This window comes from Pezoporus occidentalis, unplaced genomic scaffold (genome assembly GCF_034315485.1).
Source record: "Pezoporus occidentalis ecotype Australia unplaced genomic scaffold, CSIRO_AGI_Poc_V1 ctg18, whole genome shotgun sequence".
NCBI classification, from domain to species: domain Eukaryota; kingdom Metazoa; phylum Chordata; class Aves; order Psittaciformes; family Psittacidae; genus Pezoporus; species Pezoporus occidentalis.
In genome coordinates this window covers 12,096,558-12,112,794 of record NW_026913640.1, presented here as the reverse complement: position 1 = coordinate 12,112,794, position 16,237 = coordinate 12,096,558, and the positions used below count along the sequence as shown (strand labels likewise).

General features: G+C 34.3%; 1 protein-coding gene across 1 annotated transcript in view; it reads left to right on the top strand.

Moving 5' to 3' along the window:
• DYNC2H1 (dynein cytoplasmic 2 heavy chain 1) overlaps nt 1-15,739 on the top strand; it is a 164,891-nt gene extending 149,152 nt beyond the window's left edge. The window contains exons 86-89 of the mRNA XM_062615336.1: nt 3,568-3,677; nt 4,010-4,091; nt 10,749-10,865; nt 15,183-15,739. Of these exons, the coding sequence (XP_062471320.1) occupies nt 3,568-3,677; nt 4,010-4,091; nt 10,749-10,865; nt 15,183-15,341 (468 nt within the window). The 3' untranslated portion in view covers nt 15,342-15,739. The remainder of the gene's footprint in view (nt 1-3,567; nt 3,678-4,009; nt 4,092-10,748; nt 10,866-15,182) is intronic.
• Nucleotides 15,740-16,237: the final 498 nt, after the last annotated feature.

The following is a 16,237-nucleotide window of genomic DNA, read 5'->3' as shown; positions in this document are numbered from 1 at the left end:
TGGTTTTTTGTGTTTTTTTTGTTTTGAATCCCTCTAAAACTAGTGGAAAAACAGTGTTGTACTCTTAAGGTTTCAGGCTATGCATATTCATGTTAACACCCAATACAGTTTTCCAGGCACAGAACTGAAATCACTCCTGTAATGATTTCTATTATTTTCTCTTTCAATATAACTTCTCCTCTGGGACCACACCAGCAGAAAAGCACAGTAGAAGAGGTTACATTTGGAATGAATTAAAACAGTGGAGGAAAAGTACTTGATTTATTGTGGAGGAGTTCTGTGATCCTAAAGTTGTATAAATGATAATGTAAAAACCTGGCAGCCTCTGTATTTCTTCCACTGTTCAATATGAGTTTCTAAATTTGCTTTGGGATTACAGAAGATAAGGAAGGCTTCTCTTTGAAAATGGTATAGTTGCTTCTTGGATGTTAAGATACATGAAAAAAATATTATTTGAACCACCAGAGACTGCACTTAGAGATTTATTTATGTGGAAAAAAACCCCAAACAAAACAACCAAGCTTAATCCTTTTATTATACGAAACAAAACCTCACATTAGTTGAAATATTGAAATATCCTGCTAGAAATTGCTTTGTAAGCATTTTGGGTATTGATGATATGTTTTGATATTATATTTATAATCATCATACCCTAAATTAATCTATCATGGACAGTTCAAACTTCAATTTATAGTTTCACTGTAAAAAGAAAGATTCAAGAAATATTGAAATAATGAAATATTAAAATAAACACAGAGAAGGGTGTGTGATAGATTTTTAAATTTTATTTTGTAATGTAATTTTTTCAGGCTTAGGATATTTGGACTTGTAGATCACATTATTGGTATAATAGAAATCACTGTTAGAATGTGAATTTTTTTTTTTAAATAGGTTGCATACCATATACCATGCCTACCATGCCTTTTCCCAGATGTTATAGCTGTCATATATAACATTAACTCATACACTGAAAGCTGCTTTTAGTGAGTTTGGATCTTGACTACTGGCTGTTTTTGAAGAAAAAAAACAGATTCTGAATTGCAGCAAAGCTTTTTAAGACTATATTATGCAAGGTAGGAGACTGATGCTAGTCTTCTCCTTGTAATCCATCTGGCAAGTGACAAATGCTGGGTTATTTTGGACTATCTGTTAAGATAGGCAAAGTTTTCTACAGAGTTGGTGATAGAAGAAAGCCTTTCAGACTGAAATGCTATATGGCCATGCAAAATCAGTAAGCTAAACAACATTCATCATCACAGATGAAGTCAATGTATATTTTTATTGAAGTTGGCATAGGAGAGGGAAATGAAGGTGTTATAACTAATCTGTTACAGGATTTCTCCTTTTCAAGAAACTTCAGTCTTTCTACATCTTAGCTTAAACTTCCTTCCCTTCAACACCTGATCTCTCCCAACCATTACGGTGATTGATGTACTAGTGACAAACGATCCATTTAGTAGAGTGTCAGTGTCTTTTGGAAGTGTAGCACTTCACTAACATGTTGCCATGTGGTCATATAAGACACAAAGGAGAATAAGCATAGAGATGTTTTTTACACTTGTGACGTAAAATGCATTTTATTGTTATTTTCATTGCATTTAAATCTTAAATTATTTATTCAACAGCTGTGAATGAGCTATATCTCCATCTTTATGTAGAGCAGTACAAGCAATTACAAACTTTGCTTTTGTGATCTAGTGAGAGTTTTTGTTATTGTATATTTCCTAGTGCTACTTAATTATATGAGTTCAGAATTAATATCACCCACACTGGTCTTTTAATTGGTTTGAACATAAGCATCTATGTTCCTGACAGTGTTTCTTTTTAGCAGTTACATTTAAAGTTTGTTTGATGACAGCAATAGAATAATGATATTAAATACAAGTTGAAATGAATGTCTGCTTTTTATTACAGAAAAATAATTTATAAAATCTATCCTAACCGAAATGCAGAGTTACTTCTATATGATAAAAGATTGCAGTCATTAAAAGAATCATGCAGATAAGAGTCATTAACTCTGTACATTTGCCTAATGAAAATGGAAAGCAAAAATCTCCTAACTGATTCATAATCGTTTGGGTTGAGGGCTCATAATCAGTGATGTGACAGATTAAAAGAACACTGGTTTAACATTTGAACATGGTGAAGACTTTATGGAGATATGTCTGACACACTGACAAAGTAAAATTCACAGAGTGATATTTACTTGTATTTTGGATGACTTGCATCATTTCCAAGATGCTTCTATGGAATCATTCATCTGTCAGCAGTTCAAAGAATATAGTAGAGTACTTTATAAACAAGATGTGCATGCCTGGCAAATGCATTGTGTGATGTGAATGTAGCTTCCAGGATTTTTTATTCAGTGACTAGAGCAATTTCATAATCTTGTAGTAGCTGCTATTTAGAAAAGAGTGTGGTTTGTTTTTCTCTGTTTAGTGATAGCATATGGAATCTTAGTGTCTGATTATTTTCTGGCTTAGCATTAAACATTCATCTTTGTGTGCAGAAGTATATGGCTTGCGACTACTTGTAGAGTAGGTCATACAGAAACAGTACCATAGTCAGGGCTGTGACTATACCATATACCAAAGATGTACAGTACAAAAGTTTCAAAACAGGATTTTGAATGTAGACTGTTGCATAACCTCTCAGGTACCTAAATAACTCAACTAAAAATAAAAAATTCTCTAGTCTGAGATTGCTAGTGTTTTCAGCATCAAACTCACATTTCATTACTTAAAACACGTGGTTTACCAAGACTGCAGGGTGCAATGTGTGTCTCTCTTCTCATGTTGGCGCATAATGCATTGCATTGATGGGAAATTCCAAGCTTGCTGCTCTGAGTAGCATGCTCCGTAGCTGCATAAAATACAGGGTGAAAAAAGTAGGGTGGGACACGTGTTCTGTGAGGATAATTGGGGCCACTTGTTCCCCTGGCCTCTATCAGTTTCATTTATTACCAAACATAACAGAGGCCAGTTTTTATCTCATCAAAGATTCTGTGAATTCATGTCTCAAACTAATACTAAAAGGTATTTTGAAAAAAAATGTTGGTAAGTAGTTATAAAAGCTCTTACTGCAGATTGTTTCTTGAGTGTAATAGGCAGTTTACACAGAAGAATGATCTTAAAGCTTCTTTGGAAGGAATGGGGTTATTTGCCTGAACTTAGTAAAGCAAAGACAGTAATGACAAACATTTTGATGGAAAACATGAACTCTCCTGTTAGTAAAAGTGAGGTGGGTTTTCAACAGAATGTTAGAAACTTGATAAGGTTTGATTGTACAACGTGAGCTGCACTGTACAAAAGAACAGAATAGAAATTTATTTTGAATGGGTGAGTCACACTACACATAAACTGCTGGGTTTCTTTATAGGTTTAAGTGGTGTTAATTTTCTATTTATAAGATATTGAAATTAGTATCAGTCTTTGAGGTTACAGTATATTTACACAAACATTTTTCATTAAATAGTAATAATTGACAAACCCACATTGACTCAAAATGTTGAAAAAACAGGCAATAACTTCTGGATTCTTTGTTTTCCTTTTTCCACTCCTCTTTTAGAATTGGGTAGAAAAAGCAGAGAAACAGAAACTACTGTCAGATACCCTTGACCTTTCAGAGCTATTTCATCCAGACACATTTCTTAATGCTTTACGCCAGGAGACTGCAAGGTGAGGCAGAATAATCTATCTATTTGTGCTAATGTACCTTTGTTCCCTACGTGTGAAGATAGTTATTTCATTTTCAGGACACAGATCCAACAAATTATGTCAATTGCTGTCATTAGTCATCTCATTTTTATTACTTGCACTGAAGCAGAATAGCTGTGAGGTACTTTCTTAAATGCTGATTATTTTCTTTATTTTAGATAAAATTAATTTTTTTGTTCGTCAAAGACATAGTATGATATGGTACACATTGAAATACATTGGTTTTGGTGTTGTATTTCATTTCCAGTTGTTACATGTCTTTATAGTTCACTATATATATGTTTCCCTTGCAGAGTAATGAGCTGTTCAGTGGACAGCCTTAAATTTACAGCATCATGGAAAGGACGAATACAGGAAGGCAAACTTCAAGTTAAGGTATTTTACCATGATGTTTTAGTAAAAGTTTATAAACATATTTTATTTGAATAGTCTAAGTCATCTGTCCATAAACTTACTGGAAAACTAAGCTATAAATACATTGGTGTACCTGAGATGCAAGGCTGGTTGATTGTATATGGCTACAAAAATGGTAGTGCAAAACTTCTGCAGAAATGGGAGAAGGAAAGCAGTTATCTTTTTAGCCATCTAGAGGCACAGTGCTTATTTGAAATTTCAAATTTAAACTTATTCTTGCTCCATTCAATTTAACCAGCTTTTAGATAAAATTTTAAGCTGCAGTTCCATTAGTTAATATCTAACTATTGTCCAGAAAGACTTGTGGCATGTAGCAAGAGGAATTGCACATGTAAATCTGCAAGTCTGAGGCCATGTGTTAGCATTTATTGAACCACTGAAAAAAGAATTCTAAGGAAGTTAAACAAACCAAAGTGAACTATAATGTGACTAGCATTTGATATGATAAAGCTCCAACAATTTTTTAATGGACACTTAGGACTACAGTTAGCAGCCAGAAAGTCACTACAGCAATGTGGAGATGAGTCCTTGAATGGTTTAGTTTAGCTTCTTAACATTTCAGGTGGCACTGCCACTTTGGCTGAATCCAGATCTCTGCGCCTGTTTTATACTTAAATTTTGTAGGGAGTTCACAAAGTAAATTTTCAATGCTACATCTGCCAACAGATATGTTGGTCCCATGATAATACTGCACAGCTGAAAGTGCTGTGTTCAGCACAGAGCATGGCACTTTTAAGTGAATTCTTACAGAAACATGGCTGAATAATGCAGAGCACTCACCACACTACTGTGTACTGATGTGCAGGTAAAGCAGAGAGATTGCTAGACTAGAAGAGAAAAGCAAGTGCCAGGCCATCTTTTCTAGAAATGCAGGCAGACACAAGGCTGTGGGAGATATTAAGGTTCTGATTTGGCTGCTTGCACTATCTATAATAGAGAATGTCTAAGAATTCATATTCCTAAAATATTAATAGATTGTAAAGCTAGAAAAGATAACCATTATCATCCAATCTGACCTTTATACACTACATTCTTTTGAATTCCTGTTGGAACTAGAGAATGTAGTTTATAAAATTATTCAGTCTTGGTATTTAAATAAGAGTAGTGGCTTCTACTTCATTTAATGAGAAACAAATGGGTTACTAGAACCTGGAGATAAATAAACCAAGGGACTTATAAGGCTGTTTGGTTCTCTGGGATAAATTTGAGATATAATGAACCTCAGAGCCTGAAAATCACATGTTCTGTGGTTCCAGATTCAGCCAGGAGGACTTCTGAGTACATACCAGTGAGACAAAATTGAGTTTCACTCAATGAGAACACTCATTCTAATAGGGTATCAGCTGCAGATCCTAGAAGCTTGGACTTCTTCTAAACCATCTTTGAAAAATGTCAGTTGCTGGTTTGAAATACCCGCTTGGAAACTAGCAAAAGGATAATCAGAGGAAAAAGTTTTATAACAATCCAGTTAGGTATATCGTAACTTACATTTCTTTGCTATGTGTAAATTTATGTGGTCGTTTTTTGGTAATATTAGTTAGAATACGTTATTAGTAGTCACTGATAACAATGTAGGCAAAAAGGTTAATGTGTATTCTCAACTGCATTACAGAGAGTCTAACGTTTCGAGAGGAATTGAAAATAAAAAAGATAATTTTGTTTAAGAGTAAATTCCCTGCCACAGGAATAGTAGAAACAGTTAGGTGAGTGGTTATTTTTTAAGAAATAGGTAAGAATCCTGTCAAATTTACTCACTTGATTGGAATAGTATCCTTTGCTCAGTAAAAGCAGTATTCAGTGAATCTGTATTTGTAAATATTCACCATTATCATCACTGCTCCTTTCAATCTTTGATGTACATAAAGGCTTTGGAATCCTTTGCCATGCTGAATATTTAGATTATTTTCCATGAGTTTTCCTTCGTCATGGTCATGGAGATCTAGGGAGAAATTTTCACATTAGTAAAGCTAAATGCCACATGGACTATAACTAGGGCATAAAAATGTCAGCAATTCAGAAAAATCATCCCCCATAGTGTGTCTTGTTTGGTAAGGATCCTCTGGGTTGCACATTAAGATTGGTTCACATGAGCAATATGAATTCTAATAGTGGTAAAGCTAATGTATTTGCAGTTTCAGGAATCCAGGCTGAACTTATAAAATGGGGATCTGTTTTGCATGGGGACTCCAAGAAAAAAGAAGTTAATTTGATAATCTTTGATAAGGCACTCCATTCTTATGTAAGATAGATCTTAAAATTATCAGAAAGTTTGTGATTAAATAACTGGTAGAATTGATAAATATGATTTTTTTTTAATTATTATTCATTTGTTGATACTGCATGTTCCTTCTTCACATGATTGAGACTGCAGGCTTAAAATTAGATCTCTCACATCCCCTGCAAGAACCAGAGTATGGTACAGGCTATTCTGAGGTTTATCAGTCTCAATTTATGCTAGTGGTGCTATTTCACTTTGTGTAACTATTTCCACTGGGAGAATTGATTCTATATTCACATGGTAGGGGGACTCTGTTCTGGGACATGGGAGAGTCATGCTCAAGTCCTTGAATCAATGGATATTTAATTATTCTAATATAATATATTTTTTTAAGTATTGGAACAATTAGGAAAGCGGTTGAGGATTGAATTTAAACCTAGGATTCACACATACTTTGTATAACTATCTTAGTCACACTGACAGTGACTGTTTTTTCTTGACTTTTTTGATGACTTAAAATTTGTTCTGATACGGAGAAGAAGATGAAAATCTAATTATGATCTATATGATAAAAAGATTTTTCAGTCTTCCTGCACTTTTAAAAAATGGCATCGTGCTTCAGCAATTGTAGACATTTGGAATGATCTCTGAGTGCCAAAAATTTCAAATATATGAACATCTCTACGTCAGAAGTGTGAAGTGCTAAAATTGTCAATTCCAGCAAAATACAGAGTAGACAGAGGAATACTCAATCAGGCCAAGAATACACCTTAATTGGGGTAGATTATCAAATCTGATGTTAAATTATCAATGTTTATTCAGGTGACAGTTTAGATGGATGACATGGAGTATATTTTTCCTAGTAGGATGTGATGAATATTTGATTTAGAATCAATCTGTACAAAATTGCATCTTCTTTAGTATCACTTTCACTTGCTTTAACAAAAGGTACTAAAAATGTATTGCTGCTGCAGTATAATCACATACTGATATGCAAATACATCTTTTCTGTTTGCTCTGTGCACTGATTGTATGCTTATACAAAAGCAGGTAGTCATTCATTTTGGCATTCCATTTTCTGTTGTTGTAGAAAAGAATGAAAGAAAGGAAAAAACATGGTAAGAGACTTATGGGGTAGTAAGTGCTATGAGCTTGGGTATTGCTTAATATAAATAGTGAAAAACAAAAATGTATTGCAAGACATCAACACCCAAAACTATGCTTTTAGCAGTTGATTGAAAGATTATTATAAGGCATCTGGAAAGGTCTTTTTCACAGAATGCCTCCATCCTACTTATCAAGAAATTACTGAGGGGGGCCTATAGAGGTAATGAAATGAAAATGTGACTTCCATAAGTCTGCTGTAGTTTATATCATTTCATGGGAAATTATGACATTAAATAATAAGGAAAAATTCATTGCAGAGAATTTGAAATTTTGCAAGCAGAAATGCTTTGGACCATAGTATGAGCAGAAATGTATTTTAAAGAAAGATAATCTATAATTTGTAACACAAGGCTTTTGAAACTAAATTATTACCAGCTTAAAAAATACCAAATACTTCGTTAGAATTCAAATTTAAAAGTTTATGGACAACTTCGCCATTACTGTGAGCTGAGCTGCAAAAATACTGTGCATGCTAATTATAGATACTGTGAAATCCATGTCCTTCATAGTACTTGTAATTGCTCTACACCATAGAAATGAGAACATGGCTGTATGAGCACTCAGCCAAGCAGTATCTCAAAGTACATTGTTCGGGTGTTTTTTTTTTTTTTTTCAGCGTCTTTTAATATTGAATCAAAGTCGAAATTTAGGTCTTCATCTTCAAAGGAGTTTCTATGATTGGTTGAAGTTTTCCAGGAGATCCAGTGATGTTATTTTTCATAACTATAGTGTCAAAGGAACTGCCAATTTCAAAAGAAGAAATGTGTGCCCAGTAGAAAGATTTTTCAATAGTTTTCTATAGAAACATCTTTTAGACATCTTCACAATGGCCAGAGCTTTGTACACCCTAACAATGAATATTAAAACCTCTTCATCAGACCAGTCTTCCTTCAATAACTTTGACAAACTCACATATTTATCAAACTCAACTCCATAACAAAATTCCCTGCAGAATGCAGGAAGGACAGAAAGAAGAACTTATGAGATTAATCTTTCTAATATTTGTGTGATAGGGATAAATTAGAGCTTTGAAAGCATTCAGTCACGGTGTAGTGAGATGAAGTGTAACCCAGGGCCTGGGCATATAAGCAAGTAAGGCCTTGATTATATGCCCAGATATATAATGGGTGTATAAGTATCAATGTTAACAACAGAGAGGAGTAGGAATGAGTCTGTGGGAAATCCTCCATATTATCATTAGTAAAACTTTTTCTGCCTTTTAACGATATTTTCTTCACACCCTTTGTTCTTGCAAGACAGAAGAAGTGGTACTGGATGTGTATAGGCTATCATTAAAGACTATTGACACCCAAACTTCTCTTTTACTAGGTAAAGTCTGCTTTTTTCCAAAATCTGTCTGTGTGGAGGGATTTTAAGTCTGCAAAGAAACAATACAAAATTTCAAATCTTAACACTGTATCTTAAAAGCAACAGACCTGAAAATTTTGGAGAAGATTCAAAGGAAAGATCACAATAAACATGACAGGAGAAGGGAGAGGAGTCTCACACGTTCATAACAAAGGAAAGACCTTAAGCTTCTGACAAGAGATTGAAGGATAAAAAAACCCAAAATATTCTGCAATTCCAAATAGTCTGAAAAATACACTTAATTTCACTGTGGTCTTCTTATAATAATTTGTGGAAGTGAAAAGTCCCACTACACCAAGCTTTCCAATTTGGGTTGTTTTGGTTCAGGTTAGCGACAGTTCTAGAGACTTTATTGTGAGTCCTAGTCTGTACAGAGCACAGATAGCTTCAAAGAATGTTGCCACTTCTCTGGTCACTATCTGTCCCAGGTGAAACATAGCATTTTTCTGTAGATTTTTAAATGCAATCTTTTATAACCTCCTTTCCATGTACATGTGCATCATGCACGTTGTAAAGAACCTGAGCTCAGTGTTAGAACAGAAATACGACTTTAAAGAAGCAAATTTTTTAAGACTACAATGCCCGTCTACAGTCAAAAAAGATTTAGTTATTAAAAACCTAATCTTAGCTAGTATGCAGTTAGTAAAGTATTAAGAAAAAAAAACAACACTTGTGAGGAAAGCATTGCTTTTGAAACATGACAATAACCCCCACTGTGTTACTGTTGCAAGTTTTCGTGCCAAATATATCATTTTAGAATACTGTAATTACCTAAACAAATTATTTTCATTACATCTTCTGTGATACCGTTCTTCATTGTAACATCATGCTCTCATCACTTTTTAAAATTCAGTATGCTTTTCAAAACTTGCAAGAGAAAATTATTAAAAAGATTACATTAGTATTAGAAAATTATACTTTTCTCCGTTTTGGTTATGTGGTCACTCACCAGTTTCCAACATCATTGTATTTCCTACACTGCTTTATGAACCTTGTGTTTGGTGAAAGCCAACCTGTATTTAATTCAGGGCTTCAGTATGATAGTTTAAACGACATGATTTTTAGACTGTAGCTTCTGTTAGACAGTTGCCTTTTTCTTCTGTTAGTCATTAGCCTTTTGAAATACTGCTGAGTTAAGTTTTATTGTTGTTAAAATTGAATTTCTCACTTCAGCAGACCAAACTGACTATAGAAAACTATTATAATTTGTACTGGGAAAATGCTTAGTTCAGAGGCTGAAAGTACTTACTGATTAAAAGAAAGCACTTAAATCATATTACATGAAAAACATTGCATAGTTACTTGTAGAAGCATATGGGATTTTTCTTTGATTTTGCCAAATAACACTTAAGAAATCTTGAGTTAGTTTAAATAACGTTTTCTGTCATATTATGTCACTGTATTTGGTGGTTTGTTTTTTTTTTTTGCCTCTGCAGTAGCTCATGCATTCCATTCTTTGAAAGCTGAGCCCAGACTTCCAAGTAGGAAGTCATGCTTATTTCAGTGACTGTTCTTCTCTTCTTCTTGACATTGTAATGACTGTGTACTTGGCTATTGCTGTCATATTTCCATTAAAGTAATGCCAGGCAACTGCAGCTTCATAAATGATAACATTTACAGATATGTCTCTCTAACATTTCGAAGACTGTGAATCCGAGTCACTGGAAGTTCACACTGAAGTGTGGTCCAGATCTTGCTTTAAATCATGTTTCCTATTTTCACACAGAACATTACAATAATTAGTTTCCTGTTATTGAAAAACTGGTCACAGTAAAAAGGATCATCATTTATTAAAGCACAGTGTAATCATTACTGACATTTCAAGTCTGTTATATATATTTGAATATTTTATATTTCCATGGCAGATCAGTGGCTTACAACTGGAAGGCTGCAGTTTTGATGGAAATCGACTTGCAGAAAATCTGCATGACTCTCCCAGTGTGTCATCTGTTCTCCCTTGTTACGTGGCCTGGATTCCACAGGTACTAAATTATTAAAAGCCTTAAACTTTCAAGACCCATAATCTGCTTTTTTCTCTGTAGTAGCTTTTCAGTATGATGTTGCTGACCTGTTTTCCCTCTCATTTCAATACAGAATTCTTTAATAGGAAAAACAGTTACTTTTTTTTATATAAAACAAGAACTTACTATAATTTTATCAGTATTCTTTAGCTTCTGTTGTTTAGATTAAATCAAGGGCTTTATTTCAGTTATACCCTTTTCCTTGTCTTAAAAAATATTAAGATATTTTCAAAAGTATATTTAGTAAATGTGTATGTGAGCTTGGGAGTTCATTCCTAGAATATATTTTCTTTGCATTTTAAGCATTAAGTTAAAATGCAGCAGCATTAGAAAGAGAATATGATGTGATCTGTAAGCAAAGAAAGCCTTTCCCCTACTTAAACTAATTTAAAAATATGCCAATGCTTGCAGAACTATGCAAGATGAAAGTGAAGTAATCCAAACAGTAGAAGTTGTTACTGCATCTGCTCTCCAATTATAATAGCAATCTCTGATAAATAAAGCAAAAAATTGCATAGAACCTATTCAAGGATGTGTATGAATTACAAATTCCTATAGTTACCATCTTATCTCTAAAAGAAAGCTTATTGCAGAATTCACCTAATCAAAATATAGTTGTCTAAACATAAGGTAACTGGGATAAATCTCTGCCTAGATGTGACTAGGGACAGCCCAGACCTCTAACTCTGGAACAGACAGGTGAGAAGAATCCCACATACAGATCTAAAAGAAAAATATCAAGACTTTTCCACCAAGAATCTAGTGTAAATGTAGAAAGCGAGAAATAAGGGTGGATGTAGGTTTTTCCCACTTTATCAGAATAAATAAAATTAGCAGTATATAAAAAACGAAAAACAGTGCCACCTCTTATCCTGTTCTGTATACATTGACTCATCAAGCAAATGCATTTATTAACTGGAGAAGTCTGTTATTTGGCAACCCTGAGAACTCTGCAGAGTTCTCTCTTGAGAAGGCTAGGTTTGGTTAGAAGAATGTTAAAAGTTCACAGGACCCAAGTAGTTGAAATTTCAGTTAAAATTAAATTTATTAATTACCAGAAATTACGGCAATGAGGAGATTCATGGTATATTGTGATAGATATTGTGCAAGGAGCACCATTGCTAGCACATTATTGTATCCCAACTATTTTTTGTTTTTCCTCATTGTTACCTCCAGCACTGGAAGTATGGCATTATATTATAGTATAGCATTAGAAGTATAATGGTCAAGATTTATGCTTTGAACACAGAAGTGAATACTAGCCAGTGTCAGCAGTACTGCTCCCAGCTTTGATGGGAAAGAAAACACAGAAAATTAAAAAGAAAAAAGATACAAAGAACCACAAACCCTATTACAAAGTTGACCAGTGACAGATTTTGCAATTCTTTAGTAGTTTACAAGGCTTGTTTTGTACAGAGAAATAAACAGATTTCTAATTTACATGAAAGGTGGTGCACAGGATAGTCATAGAATCATAGAACAGTTTGGATTGGAAGGGACCTTCAAAGGTCATCTAGCCCAAGCCCCCTGCTATAAGCAAAGACATCTTTAACTAGATCAGATTGCCTAGAATCACATCCAGCCTGGCCTTGAATTCCTCCAGGGATGGTGCATCTACCAGCTCTCTGGGCAACCTGTGCCAGTGTTTTACCACTGTCATCGTAAAGATTTTTTTCCTCACATCCAGCTTGAATCTTCCCTCTTTTAGTTTAAATCATTCTATTGCAACAGGCCCTGGTAACAAGTCTTTCCCCATCTTTCTTGTAGGCCCCTTTTAAGAACGGAATTACCATGCATCATAGTACATAGACTTAGTGATGGGTGGGGTAGGATGGCAATATACACGGTTTTACATGGCAACACCAAATGTTTATCTTATGCACACTGAAAATGAGGATTTTAAGTAACCCTCTCTTTGTTCTGAAAAACATTCATCTTGTGTTAGAGATAAAACAGATTTTTTTCTGAATAACAATCGATATGCTTTAAACTTCAAAGATAAGATCCAGAAGTTATATGGGACATCAGCAGAGAGCTTTATCTATAAAACATGGAAGTGAGATAGTTCAATAATCAGTGAGTTAAACTTCTTCCAATGTACTTCATATTTGAAATTAATAGCAACTGAAGTCTTTGTCCTGGACTCAAGTAAAATTATTTTAAAACACAAGCCAAAACTTGTCAACTGCCCAGATTTTAAATATAAATTATAATTTATATTAAAAAAATTATAACTATTCTCTCTCTAAGAAGAGCATTTCTGAACTGCTCTGCCCTTAAGTTATTTTGCTGTGGGCTTCTCTGTAAAAGTGGACCACACTCAAACACTGTCCTCAGAAACCAAGGCAGAATCAGGACATTATGCACTCCCCCTTATCTCGTTATCCTCTGTGTAGAAGAGTGCATGAAGTAGAACATAGTGTCTTAGGATTCTCAGGGTTTGATTAATTTTTTTTTCCCTCTAAATATATCTTATGGAATCTAGTGAGCAAAAATCTGTATATTTATAATGCAATACTTTGAGGTCATTTTCAACCAAACTAAAATAAGGAGAACTCTGTAGAAAAAGAAAAAAAAATAAAGAAAAGAAACTTACAGAATTTCTCTGAGAGAGCCCCCTTAAAATGCTGCAAATGCTGAAAATGGAGTATTTTGAGCTACTAACATAATGCTTATTCTCACAAACTGTGAAGGTACTTTCCAGTTTTAATTCACTGATAGATATCCATAAGGGATGGAACTGTGTGTGAGGCAGTCTAGACAAAGAGAATGTTTGAACTGTGCTTAAGCCAAGGACATAAGGATTTATGGTTCAAAAAGACTTTCACAGAATGATTTGAAACCTCAAATAATGTGATTCCATAAAACATCAATGGGATTGAGAAAAGCAGAACAGCTTTTTTGATCAAAAAAGGTGTAAAAAGAGGCCTTTCTGGGCAAACTGGTCAACTTTTGGCCTCCCAGCTTTGGCAGAATTTAAATTCTCTGATTAACACTTTACTCTCAGACTGGCCAGCATTTTGTCTTCTTCAGTAGCATTGACCAAGGAATAAAAGTGGCAAGTATAATCCTGAGAACAGATGAGTTCTTTTGACAAACTGGTCATTAATTAGTTACTCTCTTGCAGTGCACAAACTTTCTGTAAGGATTTAAACACTGATGTTCCAAAGACACAGGAAGTTGATTTTCAAAAGGAACAACAGAATTCTTCAGAAATGGCTTACACTAGACATGCAAGGCAAAGTGCTTGAAACAGTTATTGTTTGCATGTTTCCTTTTTCCTGTTTTTAATTATTTTCTAATATTGGAGCTTCACTAACTCCCATTTGAGGTGATTTGCATTAAAAAGACTCATTTTTGTTTCAAATTCCTTTCTGACAACTGTGCTGCTTTGTTATTTGATTTTGAAAATATTGCCATATTTTCCTGTTGACAGGAAGGGAGATTTTGAATGTGACAGGAAACATGCTTAATATATATCAGTTGAATTAAAGCCTGAATTATTTACACTAAATAAATACAACATAAATTGAAACCCAAATAACATGCTGTAGGAAGTCTAAACTGAGTCTTTGAGCTCAGTTCTGTAGTCATGCATAGGCACAATGTCTTGTGCAAAGCCCTAGGAAGAAACTGTCAAAGGCACACAGTTTGTAGTACAGGAAGTAGAGGGTAGCTGTTCCTGTTCCCAGAACAGAGCATTGCTTGTTCATCCAGATACAGAGCGAGTGGTAAAGCCAAGGCTTCAACTGAAGTCCTTCCTTAAGTGGTGTTTATAATCTAAGTGTGATCTTTGTAATAGCAATACTGCTAATGTTGTGCAAGGAAAGTACATGTATAAGAGAATAGGAACTCTAAAATTCAGCCGGAATTTCAAAGCAGTCAGTTCAAATCTGAATGCCTAAAATTAACTTGGTAATTTCCTATTTAGACACTGAATGGAAAAGGCCTGTTATCCAGAAATATCAAAGAACCCCAACTCTGACTGTGATCGGTATTAGTATGATCTAGTTGAAGATGTCCCTGCTTATGCCAGGGGGCTTGGACTAGATGACCTTTCAAGGCCCCTTCCAACCCAAACTGTTCTATGATTCTATGAAATTTTCTAAAACCTCTGTTAGTAATCCTTCTCTGTAGCCTGGACCAAGAGTTGCCTGCCTAAGACTGAAGCATCTGAACTGTATCTTATGATCTAGCTTTAGATACGATGTCATTGCAGATTATTCCTTTCTCATGTTTTGTTGTCTATGTGATAACTAAGTGCTTGTTTGTTGACAGGATGCATATGGTCCGTATTCTCCAGAGGAATGCATATCTTTGCCAGTCTACACTAGTGTGGAGAGGGACCGTGTGGTGACAAACATTGATGTACCTTGTGGAGGAAACCAAGACCAGTGGATTCAATGTGGTGCTGCTTTGTTTTTAAAAAATCAGTAATCTGAAACTCCATTAACTCTCAGTTGTTTCCTATGAGAAAAAAAAAACTTTAGATTCATTGCTGATATATTTTTAAAGCAGTAGTTTTTAAATTCCCCTGTTTATTTTTTTAAGATACATAAAATTAATTCTACTTGAATAGAACTTTATTGTATCTTTGTGAGATATTATAAAAATCAACATGGTACTATTCATCTAACTGTTAATTTGTGCTGTTTCTCTAGACTGTAATGGGCTATATTTCTTTCTCAGACTTGCTGGAATCTCTTCTGTTTGCCCATATTGTTGAATATAAATTCAAAGTCAACATTTTTTCTTTGGTCAGTTTTTTTTCATTATCCTTTTTGAACTGTCATTCTCTGCCTCCATTATTTAATAAAATAAAATTCTAAAACTTATCTGTTATAATTGAAATTGAATTTTTTACTTGAATATAAAAGTCAGAATAATTGTTTCAGTCTGGTTTAATGATGTTTTACTCATAATCATATTTCTTTTGTTGGTAGTAAATAATAAGAGCTTCATAATCTTCATGTAGAGTTAAAAACTCAGATTACCATCATGGTTGATATCTAGAAGTTACTGAAAATAACATTTAATGAAACCGTACTAAATTCCAGTCAGAATGTGCACTATGTCCAAGATAGGCAAACAAGTTCTTGGACAAACAAAAGAGTTTTTCACCCACTTGTTAAGTCATTATGACTTGACTTAATTAATGTCTTTTGTCTGTGATATGAGAGACCTCTGGAGTTTTGCCCTTAGTGCAGGAAACTCAAGTTTGATTTCACCTATTCACGATAGATCATGTTAGGATGCTGCCATAGTGTGCAATTGGACAAAATCCCCAAAGAAGCAGGAAACCCAAAACCCAGCAGGAAGCAGCGTTACTGAAG